The 22822-nt window shown below is 41.0% G+C and overlaps 1 protein-coding gene across 2 annotated transcripts in view; it reads left to right on the top strand.

Moving 5' to 3' along the window:
- The first annotated feature begins 7594 nt into the window (after positions 1–7594).
- The window catches only part of JHY (junctional cadherin complex regulator), a 55765-nt gene continuing 40537 nt past the window's right edge, over positions 7595–22822 (top strand). For both annotated transcript variants that reach the window (XM_058544980.1, XM_058544979.1), the window contains exons 1-2: positions 7595–7647; positions 10336–10764. In XM_058544980.1, coding sequence (XP_058400963.1) covers positions 10424–10764 — 341 coding nt within the window. In that variant the 5' untranslated portion in view covers positions 7595–7647; positions 10336–10423. The remainder of the gene's footprint in view (positions 7648–10335; positions 10765–22822) is intronic.

Here is a 22822-nt window from a genome sequence, read left to right as displayed (position 1 = left end):
ATGGAAGTTCCATCATGTAGGCGTGATTGATTAAATCATTGTTTGTTGGTGATTAACTCACTCTCCAGCCCCTCTCCCCTCTCCTGAGGTTGGGAGGTGGGGCTGAAACTTCCAACCCTCTAATCTCATGGTTGGTTCCTCTGGCAACCAGCCCTCATCCTGAAGCTATCTAAGGGCCCACCAAGAGTTGCCTCGTTAGCATAAATTTATGTATGGTTGAAAGGCGCTTATTATGAAAAACAAAAGACACTCCTCTCACCACTATCACTCAGGAAACTCCAAGGGTCTTAGAAGCTCTTGTGTCAGGAACCTAGGACAAAGACCAAATATTATAACAAAAGATGCTCCTATCATTCTTATCACTCCAGAAATTACAAGGGTTTTAGGAGTTCTGTGCCAGGTACCAGGATGAAGACCAAATATATATTTCTTATTATATCACAATATCACAGCTATTCATTGCAGCACCATCTATAACAACTCAAGTATCTACCAATAGGGGACTGGTTGAGCCCACAGTGGAGTCTTATACAACTATGAAAAGGATTGATGAGGAAGTTCGTTGTATATGTCTATAGAGTGATCTCCAGGATATATTATTGAATGAAAAAAAGAAGGTGCAAAAGAGAGTATATAGATTCCTTTAATCTGAGAAAGGGGGTAGGTTATAAACACACACATGTTAGATTATATTTTTTAAAAAGGAAGGCTGAACTAAAAACTAATAAAAATCATTGTCTATATGAGCTGAGAGGGAACTGGGTGGAGGGGATAGCATAGAAGTTAGACTTCTCTAAATGTACCTGGCTTTACAGTTTTGACTTTGGAACTATGTTTAAATGATTTACATAATCATTTAAAAATTAAATAAAAATTAAAAATTAATTTCTTTCAAAAAAACTGCAACACAAAGAAGAATTAGTTCAAGTTACTTTAAAACACAGACATTTGACTACGTACACCATCATATCCTAATCACAAAAAGAATTGCAAACAAATCTTAAATTGTTTTCAGTATTTCATATTGTGAGTTACAACCTTGGTATAGCCATTTTGAAAGTGTAATATATATTGTGTAGGGTAAAGTGTATAATTAATTATATTAATATCATTGGAACCAAGATTTTCAGCATAAAAGAGATATGACTATAAAATCAAATAAGTTAAGTAAAAATCTTGTATTCTTAAATTTGATTTGGAAACAAAAGTATGCATTCATAACATACGTTTCTCTTGAAAAAAGAAACAAAAAAGTATTTTCTAGCTTTTTCTACTGAAATGGCCCAGGGACAATAACCATTCCAGTAGCAATAAGCATCCTTAGTGCCTAGACTGTGGTCTCTAAATTCTCACTAAAACGGCTTAAGGCTCCTTGAAGAAATGGCTAACTCCAGGTTGGGGCAAAAAAATATATAAAATGAGCCTAAAATATTTTATACTAGAAAGCAAGGAAGATATCAAAGTCATATCAGTTTTAGAGATGGCTCAGACACCAAATCTTTAATCTGAAATTTGAAATACATCATTAAAGTCACTGTGCAATAAAAATGGCCATAAGCACATGAAAAGATGCTCAACATCATCAGTCATTAGCGAAATGTAAGTCAAAACTATAACAAGACAGAACTTCACACCCACAAGGATGGCTATAATCAAAAAGACAGACAAGAACATGTTTTGGAAAGTATGTAGAGAAACAGGAATCCTCATAGATTACTGGTGGGAAAGTAAAATGTTTCAACCACTTTGGAAAACAGCCTGGCAGTTCCTCAAAAAGTTAAACATAGAGTTGCCACATGCTCCAGCAATTCCACTCCTAGGTATACACTTAAGAGAACTGAAAACACATGTCCACACAAAAACTTGTACATGAATGTGCATAGCAGAATGTTCATAGCAGCGTTATTCATAATAGTGAAAAGGTGGAAACAACCCAAATGTCTATCAGCTGATGAATGGATGAACAAAATATGGTGAATTCACACAGAGGAATATTATAAGGCAATCAACAGACAAGAAGAACCGATACACGCTACAACGTGGATGAAGATTCTGCCAAGTGAAACAAGCCAGACACACACACAAAAACACGTTGTATGATTCCATTTATATGAAATGTTCAGAATAGGCAAATCCATAGAGACGGAAAGTAGATTAGTGGTTGCCAAGGATGAGAGAAGGGGAGAATGAGGAGTGACTGCTGATGGGTATGGGGTTTCTTTAGGGAGATGTTCTGGAATTAGATAGTTGTGATGGATGCACAGCTCCACAAATATACTGAAAACTACTGACTTGTGCACTTTAAAAAGGTGAATTGTGTGGTATGTGAATTGTATCTCAACACAGCTGTTTCTCTAAAACATCACTCTGTAGAACTTGTTTGGATCTTGATTTAAACCAACCAATTATAAAAAGACACGTAGAAGACACTTGGGAAGTCCGAACACTGACTCAGCATTAAACGATATTAAGGAGTCATTGTTAATTTTATTTTAGAAGTAATGCTATGGTAGTTTTTTAAAGATTCTCTGTTAGATGGCCGTTCCAGTGGCGTAGTGGTTAAGTTCATGCACTCCACTTCGGCAGCCTGGAGTTCATGGGTTCAGATCCCAGGCTCGGACCTACACACCATGCATCAAGCCATGCTGTGGCGGCTCCCATATACAAAATAGAGGAAGATTGGCACAGAGGTTAGCTCACGGCCAATCTTCCTCACCAAAAAAAAAAAATATATATATATATATATATATATATATATATCTTTCTCTTAGAGATACATCCTTAAGTACTTACAGACGAAACTATGACAGCTGGGATTTGCTCTTAAATAATTTAGTGGGAGTAGAGCACAGTATGTGTAGAAACTAGATTGTTCACAGGTTGATCTTCGTTGAAGCTGGGTGAGAGCTACATGTATGTTCATTATACTTTTCTCTCTACTGTTGTATATGTTCTTAAACTTCTGTAATAAAAATGTTTTTAAACTATTTTTAAGAAAGAAAACCAAGGAAACAACAACAACAAAAAAGAAATAAAAAAGGCAGTTGGTAATTTGTTAATCTGTATTCATAAGAACCACTCTATAGGATCATCTCGTTCCTAAAGCCTCTGATCTCAGCCAGGCAGAACTCCCTTCTTCTCCTCCAGCCTCCCTCTGCATTCCACTCGTTCTTCTAGAACAGTGTTAGGGTTACTTATACTTCTGTGTTGAATTGTGGTGTCTGTAGAAACATATATTTATTACAACTTAAGTCCTCTAAAATTCTCAACATTGGTCAGTCTAAATAAATTTTTTTTGAATGATTAAGAGTTTATCCCTTGAAATTTTAAACATTTTATTATTTTGGATAAAAATCCTTGTAAAATATATTGCATAATTTTTACCTTTCTAGTCGGTATTTATCAAACTGATCTATTCTACATGAGTTTTTATACATCAATCACTATGAAAATTAATCAACAATGCTTACTATAAAATACTGTGATTCTCACACACTGTTGTCAGCTATAGGGTTGCTCATTGCTACACCTGATGAGCCCAGGTTGCTCTGGGGCCTTTTGAAAATCTCTTATTTTTGTGATATTTCTGTCCCTTCGCTTGTTCGTAATGTTCCTTCTCTCTGTTCTCAGCGTGCCCTTCCCTCCCCATTCCTAATTTGCTGCTTCTAATTTAACATGTAAGTGAAGGAAGCAGACATTTAAGCTTGTTAGAGTTATATAGAGAGTGACCACTTTCTGGCTACCCAGGACAATTTCAGTTTATACCTATTGTCTTACTGTATTTACTAATAGCATCTTTTTTTATTCTTGAATGTATCCTGGGTTTTAATAATAAATTATCTAACCATCCTACTTATGTGCCAAATAAGAGCATATCTCTACTAAAAGGCCTGATGTGCTACACTTATCTGCCCTCCATTCAAGTGCTAAAGCATAAGGGTATGGTGGCTTTTGCTCAGCCTTTATTGAGCACCCATCAGGTGCCATACACAAAGCTAGTCCTTGCTGTCTTAGAGCTTATACTACAGTAAGGAGGTGACAGAACCATTGACAGGTAATTATAACACAATGCCATACTGTGTATCTATAAAGACAGAAGCATGCACTGGGGTACCTTGGGGCCACAGACCAAGGGCCACTATCCTTGCACAGGGTTTGTCAACCTCAGCACCACTGACATTTTGAACTGGATAATGTTTTGTTGTGGAGGCTGTCCTATGCATTGTGGGATGTTTAGCAGCATCCCTGGCTTTTCCCCACTAGATGCCAGTAGCACTCCCCTAAGTCATGACAATGGAAAAGGTCTCCAGACATTACCAAACGTCCCCAGGTGCACAGAACTGCCCTGGGTTGAGAAATACTCTAGTCCAAGAGCCACGAGGACAGCGTTGGGAGACTGTCCAAAAAATTCCTCCTGGAGGAGATGAAGCTGAGCCATGTCTTTTAGACTGAGTAGAAGTTAGCCCAGGAGGGGAAAAGAGATAGAGGAAAGGGCTTTGCAAGCAGAGCATGAGTAACGGTTCAGGAGAGGGAAATAAGAAGCAGGGAGTTGAAGGGATGGATGGAGTGGGGGTGGGGAAGGATTAAAATCAATTCCGTATTACTTAACCTATCTATTTAGATCATTTTTTTGTGTGTGAGGAAGATCAGCCCTGAGTTAACATCCACTGCCAATCCTCCTCTTTTCGCTGAGGAAGACTGGCCCTGGGCTAACATCCGTGCCCATCTTCCTCTACTTTATATGGGACACCGCCACAGCATGGCTTGACAAGCGGTGCGTCGGTGTGCGCCCAGGATCCGAACTTGCGGTGCGAGAGCACTTAACCGCTATGCCACCGGGCCAGCCCCTATTTTGATCATTTTTTGACTTGTTTTTCTCATTCTTTGTGTTTTGGTTAGCTCAAGATCAGATTGACAGCTTAATTCTGAACAGACAGTATATGGAAAAGCACTTTGTAAACCCTGGGAAGTGTTATTCATATGAAAATTATCATTATTATTACCATAACAGCAGATAAAAGCAATGCATTTTATGGCTTTATTTTGTTTGTATGCACTCTATAATCCTTAAGAATTCTGCAGAACAGAGTATTACTGTGCTGCTTATTACACCATTGTTTCTCAGCTTCAAACACTCATATACTCTGTTGTGGCACTGAGGTAACCTCTGCAAACCTCAGTTCTTCTTGGCCAACGGGCTTTGTTAAGCTCTGCCAGTAGGGGGTGCTAGAGGGGGACTCCAACGCTAGAAAAGGGAGAAGGGACTGCTCCTTCTCCTGTTCTTCCTAAACCTCTCAGCTGTCACCCTGACAACCTTTCTTCATCCCAGCAGCTCGATTTGCTTCCATGGCAGCAGTTGATTCCAGCGTTCCCAGTACTCGCAGAACCAGCTTCATCACACCTTTTCAAAGACAACAGCACCCCTGAGCTTGGGACTTCCTCCTCCTCAGAGGCCTGGAACCAGCTCTGGCAACCTTCCTCCAAGCTTCTAAATGTTAGTAATTCCAAATTCTTCCCTGTTTCCCCCAGAAATAGGGGTGGCAGTTGCTTCCTGTAGTGACTACTTCCATGATACCTATGTTCCCTTTTCAACTTTTCAGTTAATAAATCTTCATATTAACTTATTTCCATTAAAATAACTGGTGAGGCTTCTGTCTCCTGATTGGACCCTGACTGCCACCCGTGTTTATTATTCCAGTCTGTAGTTGCTCCACATAAGAATGATCAGGACAGTCATAACGGACGAGGAAGGAGGAAAATCAGGCTCAGGTTGTTCCCTGCCGCATGTGTGACTGGTCTCTGCAAGTAGCTGATGGGTTGACAGACTCCTGCATCACACAGGAACCGCTCATTTTCAGAAAACCAAAATAAAATCTTTCCTGGGTAATGCAGAAAGCACTTGAAGAGTCTGAAGAACCACAGCATCGATTTCCATGGACCAGTAGATGCGAAGGTGGACAAGTGTGAATAACTTAGTGCTGATTCCATGACATGTTCTGGAAGCTGCTATGAGGAATACGGCCTTCTGCTTGGGGTTTGTTTGCCGGCTTGCAGTTGCTTTGTGTTAATCTGTATAACATGCTGGGCAGAATAACACCAACGCTTTCGTCTACTGTGCTTTCATTTGCTCAAGTAACACTGAGGTCTGATTGAATACTCATAAGATAAGGTCCCTGCTGTCAAAAAAAGTTAAAAAAAAAATCTGACTCTAATAAAAACAGAATAAAAAGTAGTAAAATTGAGTAGTAAAGATACTTTCCAATTCTCTGTGTTTCCTATCATTGATGAGGCAACTGGTATTGAAGCATTCTTGCCTCATTGAAGGCTGTTATTCAAATGTATTTGTGGTTTTAATGTTAACGTGAATATAATTCCCAACACTTCCTTTCTTTTCTCTTCTTTGAAGCCTTTTTTTAGTGAAATGTTGTACACATACATAAATGTATAGCTCAATGAATTGTTATAAAATGAATATCTATGTAACCAGCATTGAAAGTCAGGAAACACGAGCTCAAAAGCACTGACCCCCAACCCTCACCCTGCCTGCCAGAGCTGACCGCCATCCTAACTTGATGAGAATCACTATTTTGCTTTTTTTCATAGTTTTCTCCACTAAGTATTCATCCATAAACATAATTCAGTTTAATTTTGCCTGTATTTAATTTTTATATTCAAAATCATACAATACACATTTTGGGCTTTTTTTCCACTCAATATTATATTTTTAAGATGCCTTGTCTTGTTGTATTTAGCTGTATTTCATTCATTATCACTATTGTATAGTGTGAGAGTACATGAACTATCACAATTTAATTAACTATTCTATTGTTGATGGACATTTCAGTTATTTCCAGTTGGGTGCACATAAGCACACACTTTTGGGGAGTAAACACGTAAAAGTGAAATTGCTGATTCATAGGGTATACACATCCCAACTAAGGTCCAACCATTTTTCAATGTGGTTGCACTTTACCCTCCCACTGCAGTACATGAGGGTTCTTCGCCCTGCATCCTCCCCAACCCTGGGCACCCTCAGATATTTTCCTTTATGCTCATCTGGTGAGTATGGAGTGATATCCGCTGTGGTTTTAATTTGTCCTCTTCCGATTATTAGTGAATTAAGCACCTTTTCAATCAACAACAAATATTTATTGGCCATTTGGATTTCTTTTGTGACATTCCTGTTCAAGCCATTGACCCATTCTTCAACTGGATTCGTTGCCTTCTTCACTGGTAGGGGTTCTCCATGTCTCCTAGCAGTACTGGTTACAAATAACTGCCTCCCACTCGGTGGCCTACCTCTCCTTGCTTTCCAACTTGGTAAAGTCAGAGTAGTCCACAGCAGCCTCCCCCAGAGGCCCGGGGTCATCACAGCTGCTCCCACCCTCTCCACCAGGGGAGGGGGCGTGACCAGGGCGCGGCCACGACCCGCACCCGCCCCGCCCTCCCGGTGCTGCGCGCCCGGCCCGGCCGAGTGGCGCGGGCCGGCTCTGTTGGCCTCGTCTCCAGGGCAGCGCTGGGCGACGCGGGCGGGGCCGGAGGCGGCCCTGCGGGAGCCGGGGCTGCGGCGGCGCGGAGGATGCGGGGCCGCCGGGTCGCGGCCGCCGAGGAGTGCCGGGCAGGTGACAGGCGGTTACTTTCAACGAGGTGGGCGGCGTGCGTGCGGGGGGCTGGGCCTGGGGGTGGGGACAGCAGGAAACCTGCAGAGGTTCGTGGATCAGGACCACGGAGAACTCAGAGGGGCCCGCGCCGGACAGCATTTGGGACGGGGGCGGGGAGGGCGGACCGTGGCCGGGATCTGGAAAGGCCTTGGCGCCCAAACTCCCAGAGCAGCCTTGACCTCGGCTGATTAAGACCAGTCCAGGGCACCAGACCCACCGGACCCTTCACTTCCTGGGCCTTAAAACGTCCCTTGCTGCCCAGTCCTATCCATCAGAGAAAAGGCAAAAGGGGACACAAACCGAAGGCCCCTACGGGCAGCTTCTGGCCTGTTCCAAAACAGGCCGCTTTTTCTCTGCCATTCATCTCGGCGAGCGCAATTCGTTTCTCCCAGTACTAGAGGACTAGACCCTAGGGACCTGGCCGTTTCTCAGTGTGTAGATACCATCGGATAGATCCCCGTCTGTCCAGTTTACTTAGATTTGTCAGCCTCTCTTGGTCAGGAATGTCAGTGAACAATTGTTGTGCCACTAGAGAGCCACATTCACTACATTTAAAGCCCCCTTTCTAATTTATTCAAGCTACCAGCTTTTCCTTCTTTAATCCCAGTTTTTATAGGATCAGGCCTCCACAGAAGACCCAGCTTTTGTGGTATTTGGCTTTGCTCTCTTCATACTCTCCCAAACTTCATTAATCTGTTAACAACAAAATTATCTTCTTCTATGGACATTGGGTTTTTTTTTTATTATTATTATTAACTCCAAGAAACCCTACTCTGTCTCATTTAAGAAAAGAAGAGAAATTGAAGAGACTGAATTATTTCATGAAGGAGCCATTCCAAACTGAAATATAATGATTATTTTAAGCTTTTTCTTTAAGATCCCAATTACAGTGACTTGAACTCTTATGGTAAAGCTAGTGTTTATACAAATTATTTCAGTTAAAATGTATTAGTACTTGATGGATTTGCTGCTTTCTAGAAATATCCTAAAAAGTAAGTTAATCTGTTTATTAAAATAATATGGTAGAATGAAATATATATTTTTAAAATAAGAGACTTAATACAGCAAACTAGTCTGTACAGACAATAATATTTAGTCTACCAACAGGGGGAACTTTGAATTAGAAAGAAAACCACTTCATATGTATTTAAATATGAATGTTACCTTTAGTCTGTTTTGTTTGTTAAGGTGCTTTCCTCCAAGGAGTTGATGTTGTTCCTTAGAAACGTTAGCAACAAGGTCAACATTATCAGAAATGCTAGGGATAGGAATAAGGTCATGTTATTTAAATTAAAGTTATGATTTGCCAAAAGAACAAGAGCAAGCCATTAAAACAAATTTTACAGTAATCTCTGATGGTAAAAGTTTCTATTATCTGACGTACAGAAAAAAATGGCATAAAGGCAATGAGATAGAAGATGGAACAAATAGAAATGCTAGGTAGAGATGAAAGGAAGCACAATCCAAAAACATCATTTCCTTTCCATCCCCCGTATGAACTCAAAGCACTCTTTCCATAAACCATCTCCTGGGTCTTTATAACAGCCCTTTGAGACAGGGAGGGTTCACTTGAAACCATATTCTTTTTTTTTTTTTTTTTTTTTTGTTTTTTTTTTTGTGAGGAGATCAGCCCTGAGCTAACATCCGCCAATCCTCCTCCTTTTTTTTTTTTTGCTGAGGAAGACGGCCCCGGGCTAACATCCGTGCCCATCTTCCTCCACTTTATATGGGACGCCGCCACAGCATGGCTTACCAAGCAGTGCGTCGGTGCGCGCCCGGGATCCGAACCAGCGAACCCCGGGCCGCCGCAGCGGAGCGCGCGCACTTAACCGCCTGCGCCACTGGGCCGGCCCCTTGAAACCATATTCTTAAGTGAGTTAGAAAGGACCCTAGCTGTTATTCAGGCCAATCTCCCACCCACCCCTCGTTCCCCAGGACAGCATCCCTTTCAGGTAGGTGGACATCCAGCTTTTGCTATGAATTGCTCAGTGGCAGAATTCACAAGGCCACCAAATCTTTTGTTTAACAGTTTTAATCATTATTATGGGTTTTTTATACTGAGCTGAGGTTGATCTCCATGTAATGTCTACCTAACTTACATGTTCCTACCTAGTCGCAACCTGGATATCAGAAAGTCTTCCAAATGATGAAGCCAGCCAATATAGGTCCAGGAACAAAACAGCTTCCCTCTTTACAGTTCCAACTGGGGAAACCACACTCTTCCCCTCTCTCCCTCCTTTACTTTCCAAAAGGTAGACCCTGAACCTGTTTTATTCTATCTATGAATATTATTGAACATGGCATATTTATATTGGTGCGCTGGGTATTTGAAATCAGGCCATCAAAGTACTGTCCATAATTAACCATTTGGCTTTGTCCAGGCTTGTCTGTAACAGGCCCTTGGAAGCCAGAAAAAGGAATCCAGCCATTTGATTTCCTCAACAAAGCTGCACTGGATTACTCAGGCTGTCTATGAGCTCTACATCAGATGTGTTTCTGTAGAGAAAAAAGCACAATAGTTTTCCCAATAGACCTTTCTCACACACACAAAAGGGTGCATACAAAAGCCTGCAGATAATGTAACAAGGTTCTCTTACTCTTTAAAATTTTTTATTAACATTGGAGTTAAAGAGATTTCAGTAGTCACAGACTAACATAAATATAATTTTTTTAGGTAATGCTTTTGTGAACTACAACTTTAAATATTCAGCCAACTGCTCGTGTCAACAAGAGTATCCTGTTAATTTTTATACGTTTTCAAGATGAGTCATAGTAAATTAATTCCCAAGCTCTCTATTCAACCTCCTGTCCATCATACCAACTTAAAGGTCCAGTCCACAGAGCCACCTTTTAAGAAAGAAGACTTACATCTGATTTCAAAAGACTCCTTGGAATCTGATTCAGAAAGCTTCCCTCAAGAGATTAAGTCCCAGTTGGAACTTGAAGACCGAATCCAGGGCAACGGTATGGATGCTGACAGCTTAGAGGAGGAGAGCCCTCTGCAGGAGAGCCTGAGCGAGACAGAAGAGGAAGCAAGCAGAGAAGCAGCTCAGGTGGCCAACAAGGAAATCCTCCAGACCCAGGACAGCAGCGCCAATGACAGGTAAGAAATCAGCTTGTGTGAGACAACAGTGGGTTCTGAAATGTACTGTTAAATAATTACTGGTACTCTCCCAAGTGAGAGTAATGGCGGGCTCTCGTAATGAGCACCTGGTAATGTATGTGAGACAGGTCTCCCAGCAGCTCAGGACAGCCTGGAGCCAGGGCTGTTTGTTACATTCATTTCTTTTTTTTTTTTTCCGGAGGAAGATTTGCCCTGAGCTGACATCCGTTGCCAATCTTCCTCTTTTTTTGCTTGAGGAAGATTAGCCCTGAGCTAACATCTGTGTCAATCCTCCTCTATTTTGTATGTGGGACGCTGCCACAGCATGGCTGACAAGTGGTATAGGTCCGCGTCCAGGATCCGAACCCGCAAACCTGGGCTGCCGAAGCGGAGCGTGCCGAACTGAACCACTATGCCATGGGGCCAGCCCCACATTCATTTGCTTTTTAACAACAACAACAAAAAAAAATGCAAAAGACTAGGATAGGTATTAATAAGGGCATATGCATTTCTTATGTTCCTTATTTCCTGTCCATATTGCTATGACCTTACCTCGGAGAAACCCCAGAAAGCCTGGTGTAGAAAACTGCCCTGACTTGGAGTCAGCTGAGCCTGATTTGGTCCAGGCTCTGCTGTTTAGTGTATAAGTTGAATAAGTCACGTCAGTCTTTTGCAGCTCACTTTTTCTCATCTGTCAAATGATCTGGCCTGCCTGTCTCACAGGATTGCTATGAACGTCAGTCAAGTGCATTCTGGGGGGCGAATCCTACCTGAGCTAGTTACCTCACAAAGTTATCACGCGACTAAAATAAATTAATATATAAGTATAAAGTGCTTAGAACAGTGACTGGCTCTTGATACGTTATGTGTGTTAGATTTTTTTTTTAATTAGAGGTAAAATATATTGAGGAAACTTATTGGAAGGCCTGCAACTTGGGCAGGCAGGGTTTTGGAGACAAGGGGAGATTTGGAAAAAAAAAAAAACAGAATTAGAGTGACACATGTGGCACATTAAGGAGCCCCGCTTGATGGCAGAGGATTTGTTCTGAGTGTAGGGAAAGTAGACTGAGTAGGGCCTGATTATAGGGGCCGTCGTGGAGCACAGCCGGCCCACACCACAGATATGACATTGAACACAGAACTCAGAGGACTCCACCCAGGAACAGAATCACAGCGAGGGCTCAGGTGGGAGCCAGAATTAGAGCCCAGTCCTGAGTCTTTTTATCCCTTTCTCCTTTCCCTCCTTTTCTTTCCCTGGGAATATGGAGTGGAATCAAGCTCATTTGTTTCTTAGGGATCTCAAAGTCCATACAAGGGCTAAGTGCTGTGACCGAAGTGCAGCCATGGTGCTGGGGGCGGGAAGAGGCCCAGGAAGCCTCCGCCAGCCTGCCACCCCTGCCTGGGCTGGGTTGGCTGCGCCAGGAGGAGAGAACAGGATTCCTGGGGAGGGCAGTGATAGGAAGCAGTGTTTAAGGAAGATTATTCTGCAAGCTGGTGCATTTTGAATTAGGGGGTAAACGCACAATGGACAAAGAGACTACCGGATGCTACCAGTGACGACGACGACGACAATAACAGTATCTATTTTTAAAGGCCTATCTGTAATTTCACTTAATTCTTCTCTGTAATCCTGCAAGAAAGTAATCCTATTCCCATTTTACAGATAAGGAAAGTGAGGCTAACAGAGATGAAGTAATTTATCTAACATCATAGTGCTATGAGAGGATGTTTGTTGTTTTGTTACTGATGTTGGTTTTTTTTAATTATGAAAAAATTCTAACCTACAGAAAAGTACAGAGAAAAATACCATGTAACCTTTATTGCCACGTTTGTTTTTCAGATATATTATTTAAAGACGTAAAATGTTACAGAAAAAAAGTTTCCTTGTTCCCCTTCTCAAACCTTACCCCCGTCTTCCTCTTTAGAGAGAAGTAATAGGTACGCTTATGTGGGTGGATATCCTTCCTAGCAATCTTTTATTCTTTTTCTTCACAGGTAATTTACAATTAGTGGATATAGATAGATGGAGAGAGAGAGAGAAAGAAAGAATTGACCGGGCTTGTTGACAGATTAGATATGGTGACTGAAGGAACAAGAGAAGCCAAAGATGCCTGTAAGGTGGTAATGGCAATAGCTAGCATTTATAGAATGCTTAGCATGAGCCCACACTGTGCTACTCACCTGACAGGTATTCTCATTTAATCCTACGGCAGCCCTGGCAGGGGGACACTAGCACGATCCCACTTTAAAGGCTGCAAATGAGGCTTAAAGAGGTTATATTAGACCCATTTATTAGGTCTAGTGAGTGGAGGAGCAGGAACCCGGGCAGTCTGACTCTGCTGTAAACCATGTTTTTATCATAGCTCTAATCTAAGAGAGTCATAGTCTCCTAGGTAATAAGTGTTAGTAGTTTTATTTACAGAACTGGGGGCATCGGAAAGGAAAGATCTTTTGCAATGGATAGGTATTCTTGTCTGTACTTTTAAGATGAAGAAGCCAAAGCAAGGATCCATTAAGTGACCTCGTTTCCCCAATGTTGAGTTTTTCCTCTTTGAGTCGGTGCTCAGGGACCTGACTTTAACCCTGCTCTTTACCCAAGGACAGGGTAAATACCACTCAATATATTTCAAAATAAAGAATCTTACAAAAATCAAAATTATAGCTAGGTTCTTGGTCTTCTGATTCAGAGATCCTTAAATAATGCTGTTTTCCTTAGACTCACTTGCTTTGGGAATCTTTATTGGTAGACTGTAATCTTCGGGTTAGAGTGGGTTTTAGTCCTAGTAATTGTTTGGCTGTGTAGTGCTTCATACATGGAACATACAAAGAAAAACAGAACTGAATCATTTAGCCAAATAATGCCTCAAAAATATTATTCAGGTGAGTGTTTAGTAATTGGCCCCTTTCTCTGCCTCACTTCGGTCTTGGAAACCTTTCCTCGGGGTAGTGTTGCTTGGATCTGAGTAGTTTATGAGCCGTGAAATAGACAAATTGATCTCAGACTCTATGAAATTCAAGTAGGCTTTCATATCTGTAAGGTGGATGGCATTCTGGGAATTGTAGTTCAGAAAAAATTAGTCAAAGCCTTGCCTTAAAACCAAGGAAAATCTCTTTCTTCTTGCTTTTATAAGCAACGATTTTAAAAGCTGCCTGACAAGTCACTTGAGCCCTACTCTTGTGTTTTGATGTCACCAGAACCTCCTCAAAGCAATTACTCCCTTGTATCTCACCAAAGTCAAGCCATAGTTCAATGTATATGGATTAGAGAAAACCTTTTACTTAGTGGAAATTGGAGCAGCATTGACTGCAGTGAATGAGTCAAGAGTGGAGAGAGGATCTTCATGTGATAATCCTTAAACCCCACTCCAGAACTAGCCTTATGACACTCGGCACTCATGAAGAAAGAGATCAATGTAATAGAGCATTAGAAATAAGCTCTTCAGTCCTGGGGCCCTCTGAAACCTTATATGTTAAAAAAAAAAAAAATCAGAGGGCAGCAGTACAGTACCGAGTATATGTGTTTAATAAGGTCTTATTTACAAGAATACTTCAATATCATTAGCTACCATTTGTAGCACGATTTGCTTGATATATACTATCTCATTTATCCTTAGAAGAGCCTCTTAGATAGGCATTATTATCCCCATTTGGCAGATAAGGAACCCAGGTGCTGAGGGTTGTGTAGGTGTATGTAGTTACAAAGTGGCAGAGCCAGAAATTGAACAGAATGAACTGTCTCCTAGTTCCAAAGTCTGAGCCTGTAATTATAAGTATTTAGATAGGTGATCAAGGACTGATCTGATTCACTTGTACTATCTAGCAAAAATTTAAGATATAACAATTTTAATATGGACTAAACTGAAGCCAGAGTAAATATGCATGTAAAATTATAAATTTTGCATGTAAAATAATAAAAAATTTTAAAGGATGTTGTATCTTTGGAATAAATAAACAAACATTAACTGTGTTTTACTTTGGGCAGCAGGGTCGTGGTAGCCTATATTCTTCAGCACCTCTCCTGAGAAATAGAATGTTTTCCTTCATCAAGGTCTGTAGATGTCTACCTCTCATCACCTGGGAACCATAGCCTCCACAAAAGATCCCATATTCTGACTAATAAGCCACCTTATGCCAGAAATTACTGCGTGGGAGATAGGCACAATGAGGAATTATTAAATTTAATATTCATAATTCTCTGAAAGTAAGAAAGGGACTCTAATAATAATCTGCATTTGTATTGTGTTGTGGTAGTATATAATTTTCTCTCTCAAATGCTTTCATATATATTGTTTCTGATTAATAATGTAAGAATTAGGGGAAGTATTGAAAGATGATTTCTAGGACTTAAATAGCAGTATTGGATATCCAAAACAGATATCGGGTGAAGAGAGACTTAGTCAAGACCAAAACTCAGCATCTTCATTTCCCGCCAAATTTCCCAGACTGTTTTGTAGAACACATTGGAAATATTTAAGCTGAGGATAGATTATTTTTTCTCACAGGTGGTGTAGAGATTTTTTTTGCACTGTTTGGGAGAGTAAAGACGACACTCGAGGCTAGTTCTAACATTCTAGTATTATTAAGAACATTCTGAGAGCTTCCAGGAATCAACTTTCATTGCTGTTAGTTTCTAGCAACATTCATCCATGTTGATTTCTATTGTCTTTATTAGATGGATTTTCAATTTAAAGGTCTTGGTTGGCCAACCTCTTCAAATACATTACACTACAGACCTTATTCCAGGGGTTTCACACAGTATTTGGGGGATAGCTACTCACATTCTAGTTACTTATTTCTGGTCACATAGGAATAGTTATATCAAAGAAGTGACTTTTTGTTGTAGGTATTAGTCATTTCTGTTTCATGTTCATTCATTTGCTCACAGACTCTGCTGTGGTTAAACCCTGGTGCACTCCTCAGAGCAGGCATGATGCCATCGTAACAGATGAGCAGTCAGAGAAGGAAGTAAGGAGTGTGCGTGGGCATGAATTGTGTCTATTAAAGGCCGAGTCCCCGCCAGAAATGCTAAAGCCACAGTGACTCCTGGGGTTTATCACCCTCGGAGACAACCACTAGTTCCTTTCTAGCTTCTTATTTCAAAACTGGGATGCATTACTGTGTTAAAATAAGTAAATAAATAGTGACTTTGAAACCTCACAAAGTGTCATTTAAATTTATATCACCTACAATCCTCTGACTTTATCAAGAGGATTAAGAGGATTGTAACCAAGATACTAAAGGGATAGATTAATTCATGACCTTTACTGCTTTCATTTCCACTCCCTGACAAGTTTGAAAATATAGAAAGTTTTGATTACTATAATTTTTTAATGTATTCAATTTAAAATAAATGGTTTTCCCAACACTTACATACATTGCTGAGTTTTGCATGATAGGCCCAATCCAGTGGATAAAATAATGGATTCCTAGAGCTGTTAGGGCTCTTAAAGGTCAGCCTATTCCTCTTATTCTACAGAGCAGGAACCTGAGGTCCAGAGTAGCAAAGAGGCTCGCCCAACTTCACACAGCTGGTCAGTGGCAAAATCTGGACTAGGACCCACGTGTTGAGACCTCTCCACTGCTTCTCCCATGACGTCACAGCTACCTTGCAATTCCAATGCTGTTACATCTGGCATTTAAAATACAAGAAACTCCGTCTAAAGAAAGTGTAAGCACCTGGAAATTTTATAAATCTGGGTCTCCGCCTCTTAGCCTTTGTTTCTGGTCAATGAAAAGAACATCCAGGCCCTCCATGGAAAATGTCTGCATGAGCATCGTAAACTCTCACTGAATGAGAGGAATTATGTTTCTAAGTACTGTGTCATACAGCATTTCCCTTGTGAAGATGCAGCGTTTGTTACATGTAAGATGATCTTAATAGAAGTGAGGTGCTAGAATTTTACAGTGCAATTACTAACATGCCCTCCTTAGATAATTTATTTTCGTTTGACTCACAGATTGTCCTTGAATCAAGACTGGTACTAATGAGAACTTGAGGCAAATATCTGGTTATTTTGCAGCCATAAATCTGTTGTCAAAGAAAAAAGGACTTTGCTTGGAATTATCCCAATTATACAATTGCTGTAAATAAAGTTCACTAGATAACAATCCAGCCCCTGCACTTTAGTGTGTTTCTGGAGACAGTCTTTGGCTTTCAGTTCATTAAACCACCACCTTTTTTCTATTAAAATGTTTAATTTTTTTAGCAGAATAAATGCCTGCTTTACATGAAATTTTCTGGGTTGTAAATAACCTCCCCAAAGCACTTCAGTATATTCGTGGAACCATTTTATTTCATACTTGCAAAAGTGATTTTTAATCCTTTGGATTTATTTCATTTTATTTACGTAAAAGCCATTAATAAAAAGATTAAGAAGGGCATAGAATTCAGAAATCCTTGGAAACGATGTCAGTTTTATAGTTCCATAAAGAAGCATTAAAAACTTTACACTTAAACAAAAATTGAATTTGCTGTTCATATGCATAAAAGATTTAATGGCATATAAATTGGGAATAATTGTTCTGTTTAAAAGGATTAAATTAAACCTAAATCAATAATAACATGTGCAGTTTCAATTTAACTGCCTACTTAAAATAAAGTGGCAAATAAATAACAGCTAAATGATTAATAGCAATGCTTTTATTCACCACTTCAACAAGCAAAATGGCCCGTTATTGAATATTTTATTATGAGTGCAAAGGATGTTAATTGTACTAGAAACATGCTCTAATTTTAGTAATTTTTTGATTGAATACTGTACTGAATATGAGGCTGTTCATTAAATGGAGATTTGATTTTTTTTTGTTTGAAGTTGTCACAGTAACTACTCAAATATTGTCCATTAAAGGCAGCAAATATCATGGCCTATGCATATGAGACCACCCTCCCCTTCCTCTCCCCATCCATTTCTTACCTAGGCATCTGAGAGGAGACCTGGCATCTGTTGTCTGAACAGTAACAAAAGAGTTGTGTACTCATTGTCTGTGTAACCTTTCTATCAAATGGGGAGGAAGAGAGGTGTGTGTTTTGTGTGCAGATGATTACTGACGAAGGAGCACTTCACACTCATTTTGTTCCAGTGTGTTGACCTGGACCACACTGCACAATTGAGCGTCTCGGCACACAAGCTCAGTACAATGGGGTTCTTTAGTATCATGTCCTATTTCAACCATTAGGTTTGTTTCCGTGAAGTATTACAGCTTGCCATGCTCATGATTTTGCAAAACATAACCTCCCATTTGTTTCAACATATGGTTTCCATCTACAAAGGGAAGAAAGGGAATATTTTAAGGTAATCATTGCAGGTGTAAATGATGCAGTGTAATTAAAGCTCTTAGCCACAATTCAGGTTCTAATTTTGTGTTTATACATTTTTAGAGTTTCTCTTCAAATGATTGGTTCAAAAACATTTTTCTCAGCCAAAGCAATTCATTTTTTCTGATTTGTCCCAAAATCCTCTATATTTTCTAGGTTCCACTTAAAATATCAGTCTTTCCTGTGGTGTGAGATATTGCTTCCATGGGCATTCAAGAATAGAAATTTGTTGAGGCTAGAAGTTACAGCTCTTTCTGAAGGGCTAACGTAATTTAATTCTCTCAGTTTTATCTTCCTCATCATCTTTCAGCAGTTCTTAAAATATTTCATCGTGTGGGAACTCGGACATTTCTTAATCCCATTTCCTAAGTTACTGTTCAAACAGATTCTCCACGCTGCTTCAGTCATGGAAAAAAATTGGATTTTTAAAGAGAAGTGTTAATTCTTTCAGGCCACTAAGGTGCCACTTAATGCATCACAAGACAACCTTGTGCCCTGGAAATAACTTACGTCCTGGGGAGAGAAGAATCCCTCGAGATCCATCAGCAGGAAGCACAATGCACAGGAGTGTTATGTCACAGTGACTGAATGCAACACACAGCAGGCAAAGACCTGAGACGGACCCATTGACATATGCTTTCACAGCTCACCCTCACTGGATCCTTACTCTGTGTCAAGGACATAGTTCTAAGTATTTATATATATTAATTCACTTAATCTTCTCAACAGCACTGTGAGGTGGGTACTGTTATTATCCCTATTTTATTGACGAGGAAGCTGAGGCAAAGAGAAGTTACCTTACCCACACTCACACAGTAACTGTGGCACCAGGAATGAGTACAGGCAGTCTGATTCTAGGACCCTTGTCCTTAGACGCTCTGCTGTATCATTTCTCAGCACCAGAATACTCCATATCATTGTCTGCATATCAGGGAAGTCAAGCCCCACAGCGAGTCCCCATGACTGAGGACGGTCTAGACGATGGCTGTAGGTGTTACGCCTCTATCCTGTGGTGCTGGTTGATACGATGACCAGCCTGAGTCAACTGAGTGCCAGTTTCCTTACAGAGATGGAAGTCAGGGAATCCATTTCTTTCAATCACTGAAGACTCCTATTTTTAAAAAATCATGGGCATTCCTCAGTTACTGATTCTTTTGTGAGCTCATCATTCAATCACAGAACAATAGAGTTGGAATGGACTTTGAGATATCATCTAGCAATTGAATCTAGAAATAAGAAGTTAACATATTTTCAGTGGTAAACAAGGTTATGTTGTCCTATTTTATTTTATTTTTTTAAAGATTTTTATTTATTTATTTTTTTCCCCCCAAAGCCCCAGTAGATAGTTGTATTTCATAGTTGCACATCCTTCTAGTTGTTGTATGTGGGACAGGGCCTCAGCATGGCCGGAGAAGCGGTGCGTCGGTGCGCACCTGGGATCCAAACCCGGGCCGCCAGCAGCGGAGCGCTCTCACTTAACCGCTAAGCCACGGAGCCGGCCCTGTTGCCCTATTTTAAATACCTATAACATTGTGTATTTCTTTATGCGTCATCTAATTCATTACTTGATTTTGGCAGTTGGTACATAAAGCTTGTCTTCCTCACTAGCAGGTAAGATCCATCAGCCTGCTTCTGTTTTGCTCACCACTCTGTCTTCAGTGCCTAGTACCTGGGGAGCTGCTCAGTACATGTTTGTTGACTGGCCAACTGACAGACTGACCAATTCACTAACTCACATAAGGCCGACCCTGCAACAGCACTTGCTTCACTACCACCTACGGGAATAGCTGCATGTTACAGGGCAACTCAGTGGATAGCAGCCAGGTCCCGGGCAGACTGCCAGGGTCTGTATCTTGGCTCCACCACTTGTTAGCTCTGTGACCTTGGGAAAGTTACATAAGCATGATAAGCCTCAGTTTCTTCATGGGAATAATAATAGACCCTCCCTCATAGGGTTGTTCTAAGGAAGAAACCGGAGCTTCACTGTAAGCATGCCCCAGTCAGCAGGCAGTAATAAGTGCTGTCTTCCCAAAGTCAGCCCTCCACGTCCTACCCGACTGAGGAGCAGAGCAGTCACCCCAGTGTGACATGACCTTGAAAGGTTGCTGACCCCTGCTTTAAACAGTGCCAATAAGAAGACTACCTCTTCTAGAACTTTCCAAAAAAGACCGTATAGCCTCTGTAGACAATCTTTTCCAAAAACTCATCACATTGGCTTTCCAAAAGTATCTATGTCTTTCTAAATAAAACTTTTATTCTCTAATTAAATTTTTTTGCTAAATTAAATCCAAGCTCTCAAGTTAATGTAGTTGTGCCAAACTCCTTCAGAGAGTTTACAAGGCCCCTCAAGATCTCACCTCTGCTTAACCCTGAGCTCTGCTCCTCACCCTTCCCTCCTCCACACTCCATCTTATCCACACAGAATTGGTTCTTTGAAAGCACCATGTTCTCTCTCCCTTCCATTCCTTTTTACTTGCTGTTCCCTCACCCTGGCATACACTTCCTGCCCTTCTTAGCCTTAGGTCCCAGGTAAGCCATCGCTCCCTTCCGGAGGCTTTCCCCAGCCTCCCAAGACAGGATTGGATGTCCCTTCTGAGTCCTGATGGCCCCATGCTCCTCATCACTCCGTTGTAAATTGCTGGTTTCCTTGTCTGTTTCTCCTACTAGGCTGTGAGTCCACCACTGTCCCCCCGTCGCTTACTAAGTGCTTAGTAAATCTCTGTAGATCAGTGAGTGAGCAAATGAATGAGGAAAGTTCAGTTCTGTTAAATCCAGTGAGCGAATGAACAAGGAGAGTTAAATTCACTTTTTCCTTTCAATATATCATGGATATGGGGAAACAGCACCTGTCTTCATTAAAAACAAAAATCTTTATTTACTGAAGATTTACTTTAATCTTTTCTTCCCCACATAAACAACCCCAGTTGAACTTGATGTTCAACTCAGTACATGATAAGCCCTGAAATCATGCAATGAAAGAGGCTTTTCTGCGTGTTTAGATTCTAACTTACTACTATTGGTTTTTTTGTTTTTTTTTAAAGATTTTATTTATTTATTTTTCCCCCCCAAAGCCCCAGTAGGTAGTTTTATGTCATAGCTGCACATCTTTCTAGTTGCTGTATGTGGGACGCGGCCTCAGCATGGCTGGAGAAGCGGTGCACGCCCGGGATCCGAACCCAGGCCGCCAGCATCGGAGGGCGCGCACTTAACCGCTAAGCCACAGGGCCGGCCCACTACTATTGGTTTTATACAATATATATCTAATGCTATATTTGTGTTGGCTAGAGTATTTTTAGAAGCTCAGTTGTTGATTCAAGAACACTAATTGACTGTTCTGTCCACAGCACAGGGCAGAGGTTAGGGAAAGAAGGATAACCCTCAGTCCCTGCTGCCCAGGACCTTAACTGGGTGAGGAGATACGATCACCAGAGTGAAAAGTAAAGAAGCACAGATACAGAACATTAATTAAAATATATTCTCACTCTGATCCTTCCGTGAGCCTGAGAAATAAACAGAACAGATATCATTCATCCCTAGTACAGATGAGAGAAGCTGGCTCAGAGATGACATGATGTGCCGGCGGATGCACAGATAGGTGCGACAGACGCAGAGCTTGAGCCCAGGTCTGTCCAGTCCCACGTCTAGATTGTGCCCTGCTGGACTACTCCCTGTCCCTAGTACATGCCCAGTGACCCTGAGAGCCGAGTGAAAGGCAGGGCCAAAAAATACCGTCAGTTCACAGGCGGGGACATCAGACGGGAGAACCTCTCCTTGAAGCCCCCAAGGCAGGTCACCCTGTGGTGTTTAGGGAGTGGTGACAAGCACAGCTTGATGTCCGATTTCCTGACAAATGGGGACCATCTCCATGCAGGCACTTTGCTGGAGAAGAATATCATTTCTCTCCCCCCAGGTGGAAAAGGAGGAGCAGGCTATTCCCAGAAGTTTCCATCTTAATATGTGAAGTCAAAAATTCACAATGACAATTTAGCAAGACACAGGAGTCTTGGCTTTTTGCTCCAGTTTTTGCTTTACCTCAAATCAAAGAAATCTAGGTCCACATTAAGAAGAGAAAATTAGCATTAGGGGCACCATTAGTTTGTTTACCCAGCACAAAATTACGTCCTCTGTAAACGGGAATATCAAATAGCATAAAAAGCCCAAGTGATTTACATTTCCTTTTTGATTAGAGGGTTGCATCTACTGTACTCAAGGAAGGAAAATCTCTCCCATTTAGCTTTCGAAGATCAAAGGGGCCATTAAATATGCCATATTACCAGCATTTTTTTTCTTCTTTTTTGGTTAAGACTAGGAGGTGCTTTACAAATTGAGATTGTCACAGGGAAAAGGGAAGACTTTGTTTGGGGTCATATGCACTGATTATGGACTAGTTCGCTTCCCTCAGGCACGACCGTATACCTAACCTTTTACTCCTGTAGGGCTGTCCTACAGCTTAAAGTGCACGCTGACCCGTCTGCTGAGTTTTGTGTGGACAGACCTGACAGCCAAGCAAGTATGAACTAAGAGCTTTTCAGTGAGCCACTATCTGATTCTAAACATTGGGGATCTTTCTGTGGTACATTTGACATAATCTACAAAGACAAAATGAAGTGACAAGTAAAACCACTGAAAAGGAGGATGAACCTATGTAGGTATTTAGTCAGGATAAATCTTGCTTTCCCCCAAAAGGAGCAGACTGAGGTCAATGTTGTCTAGGCGACAACTTGTATTTCCTTTCCTAGATAA

The sequence above is a fragment of the Diceros bicornis genome, chromosome 7, assembly GCF_020826845.1.
Source record: "Diceros bicornis minor isolate mBicDic1 chromosome 7, mDicBic1.mat.cur, whole genome shotgun sequence".
Lineage (NCBI taxonomy): Eukaryota > Metazoa > Chordata > Mammalia > Perissodactyla > Rhinocerotidae > Diceros > Diceros bicornis.
The sequence above is the reverse complement of the archived record's forward strand: the minus strand, read 5'-3'. Positions and strand labels throughout refer to the sequence as shown.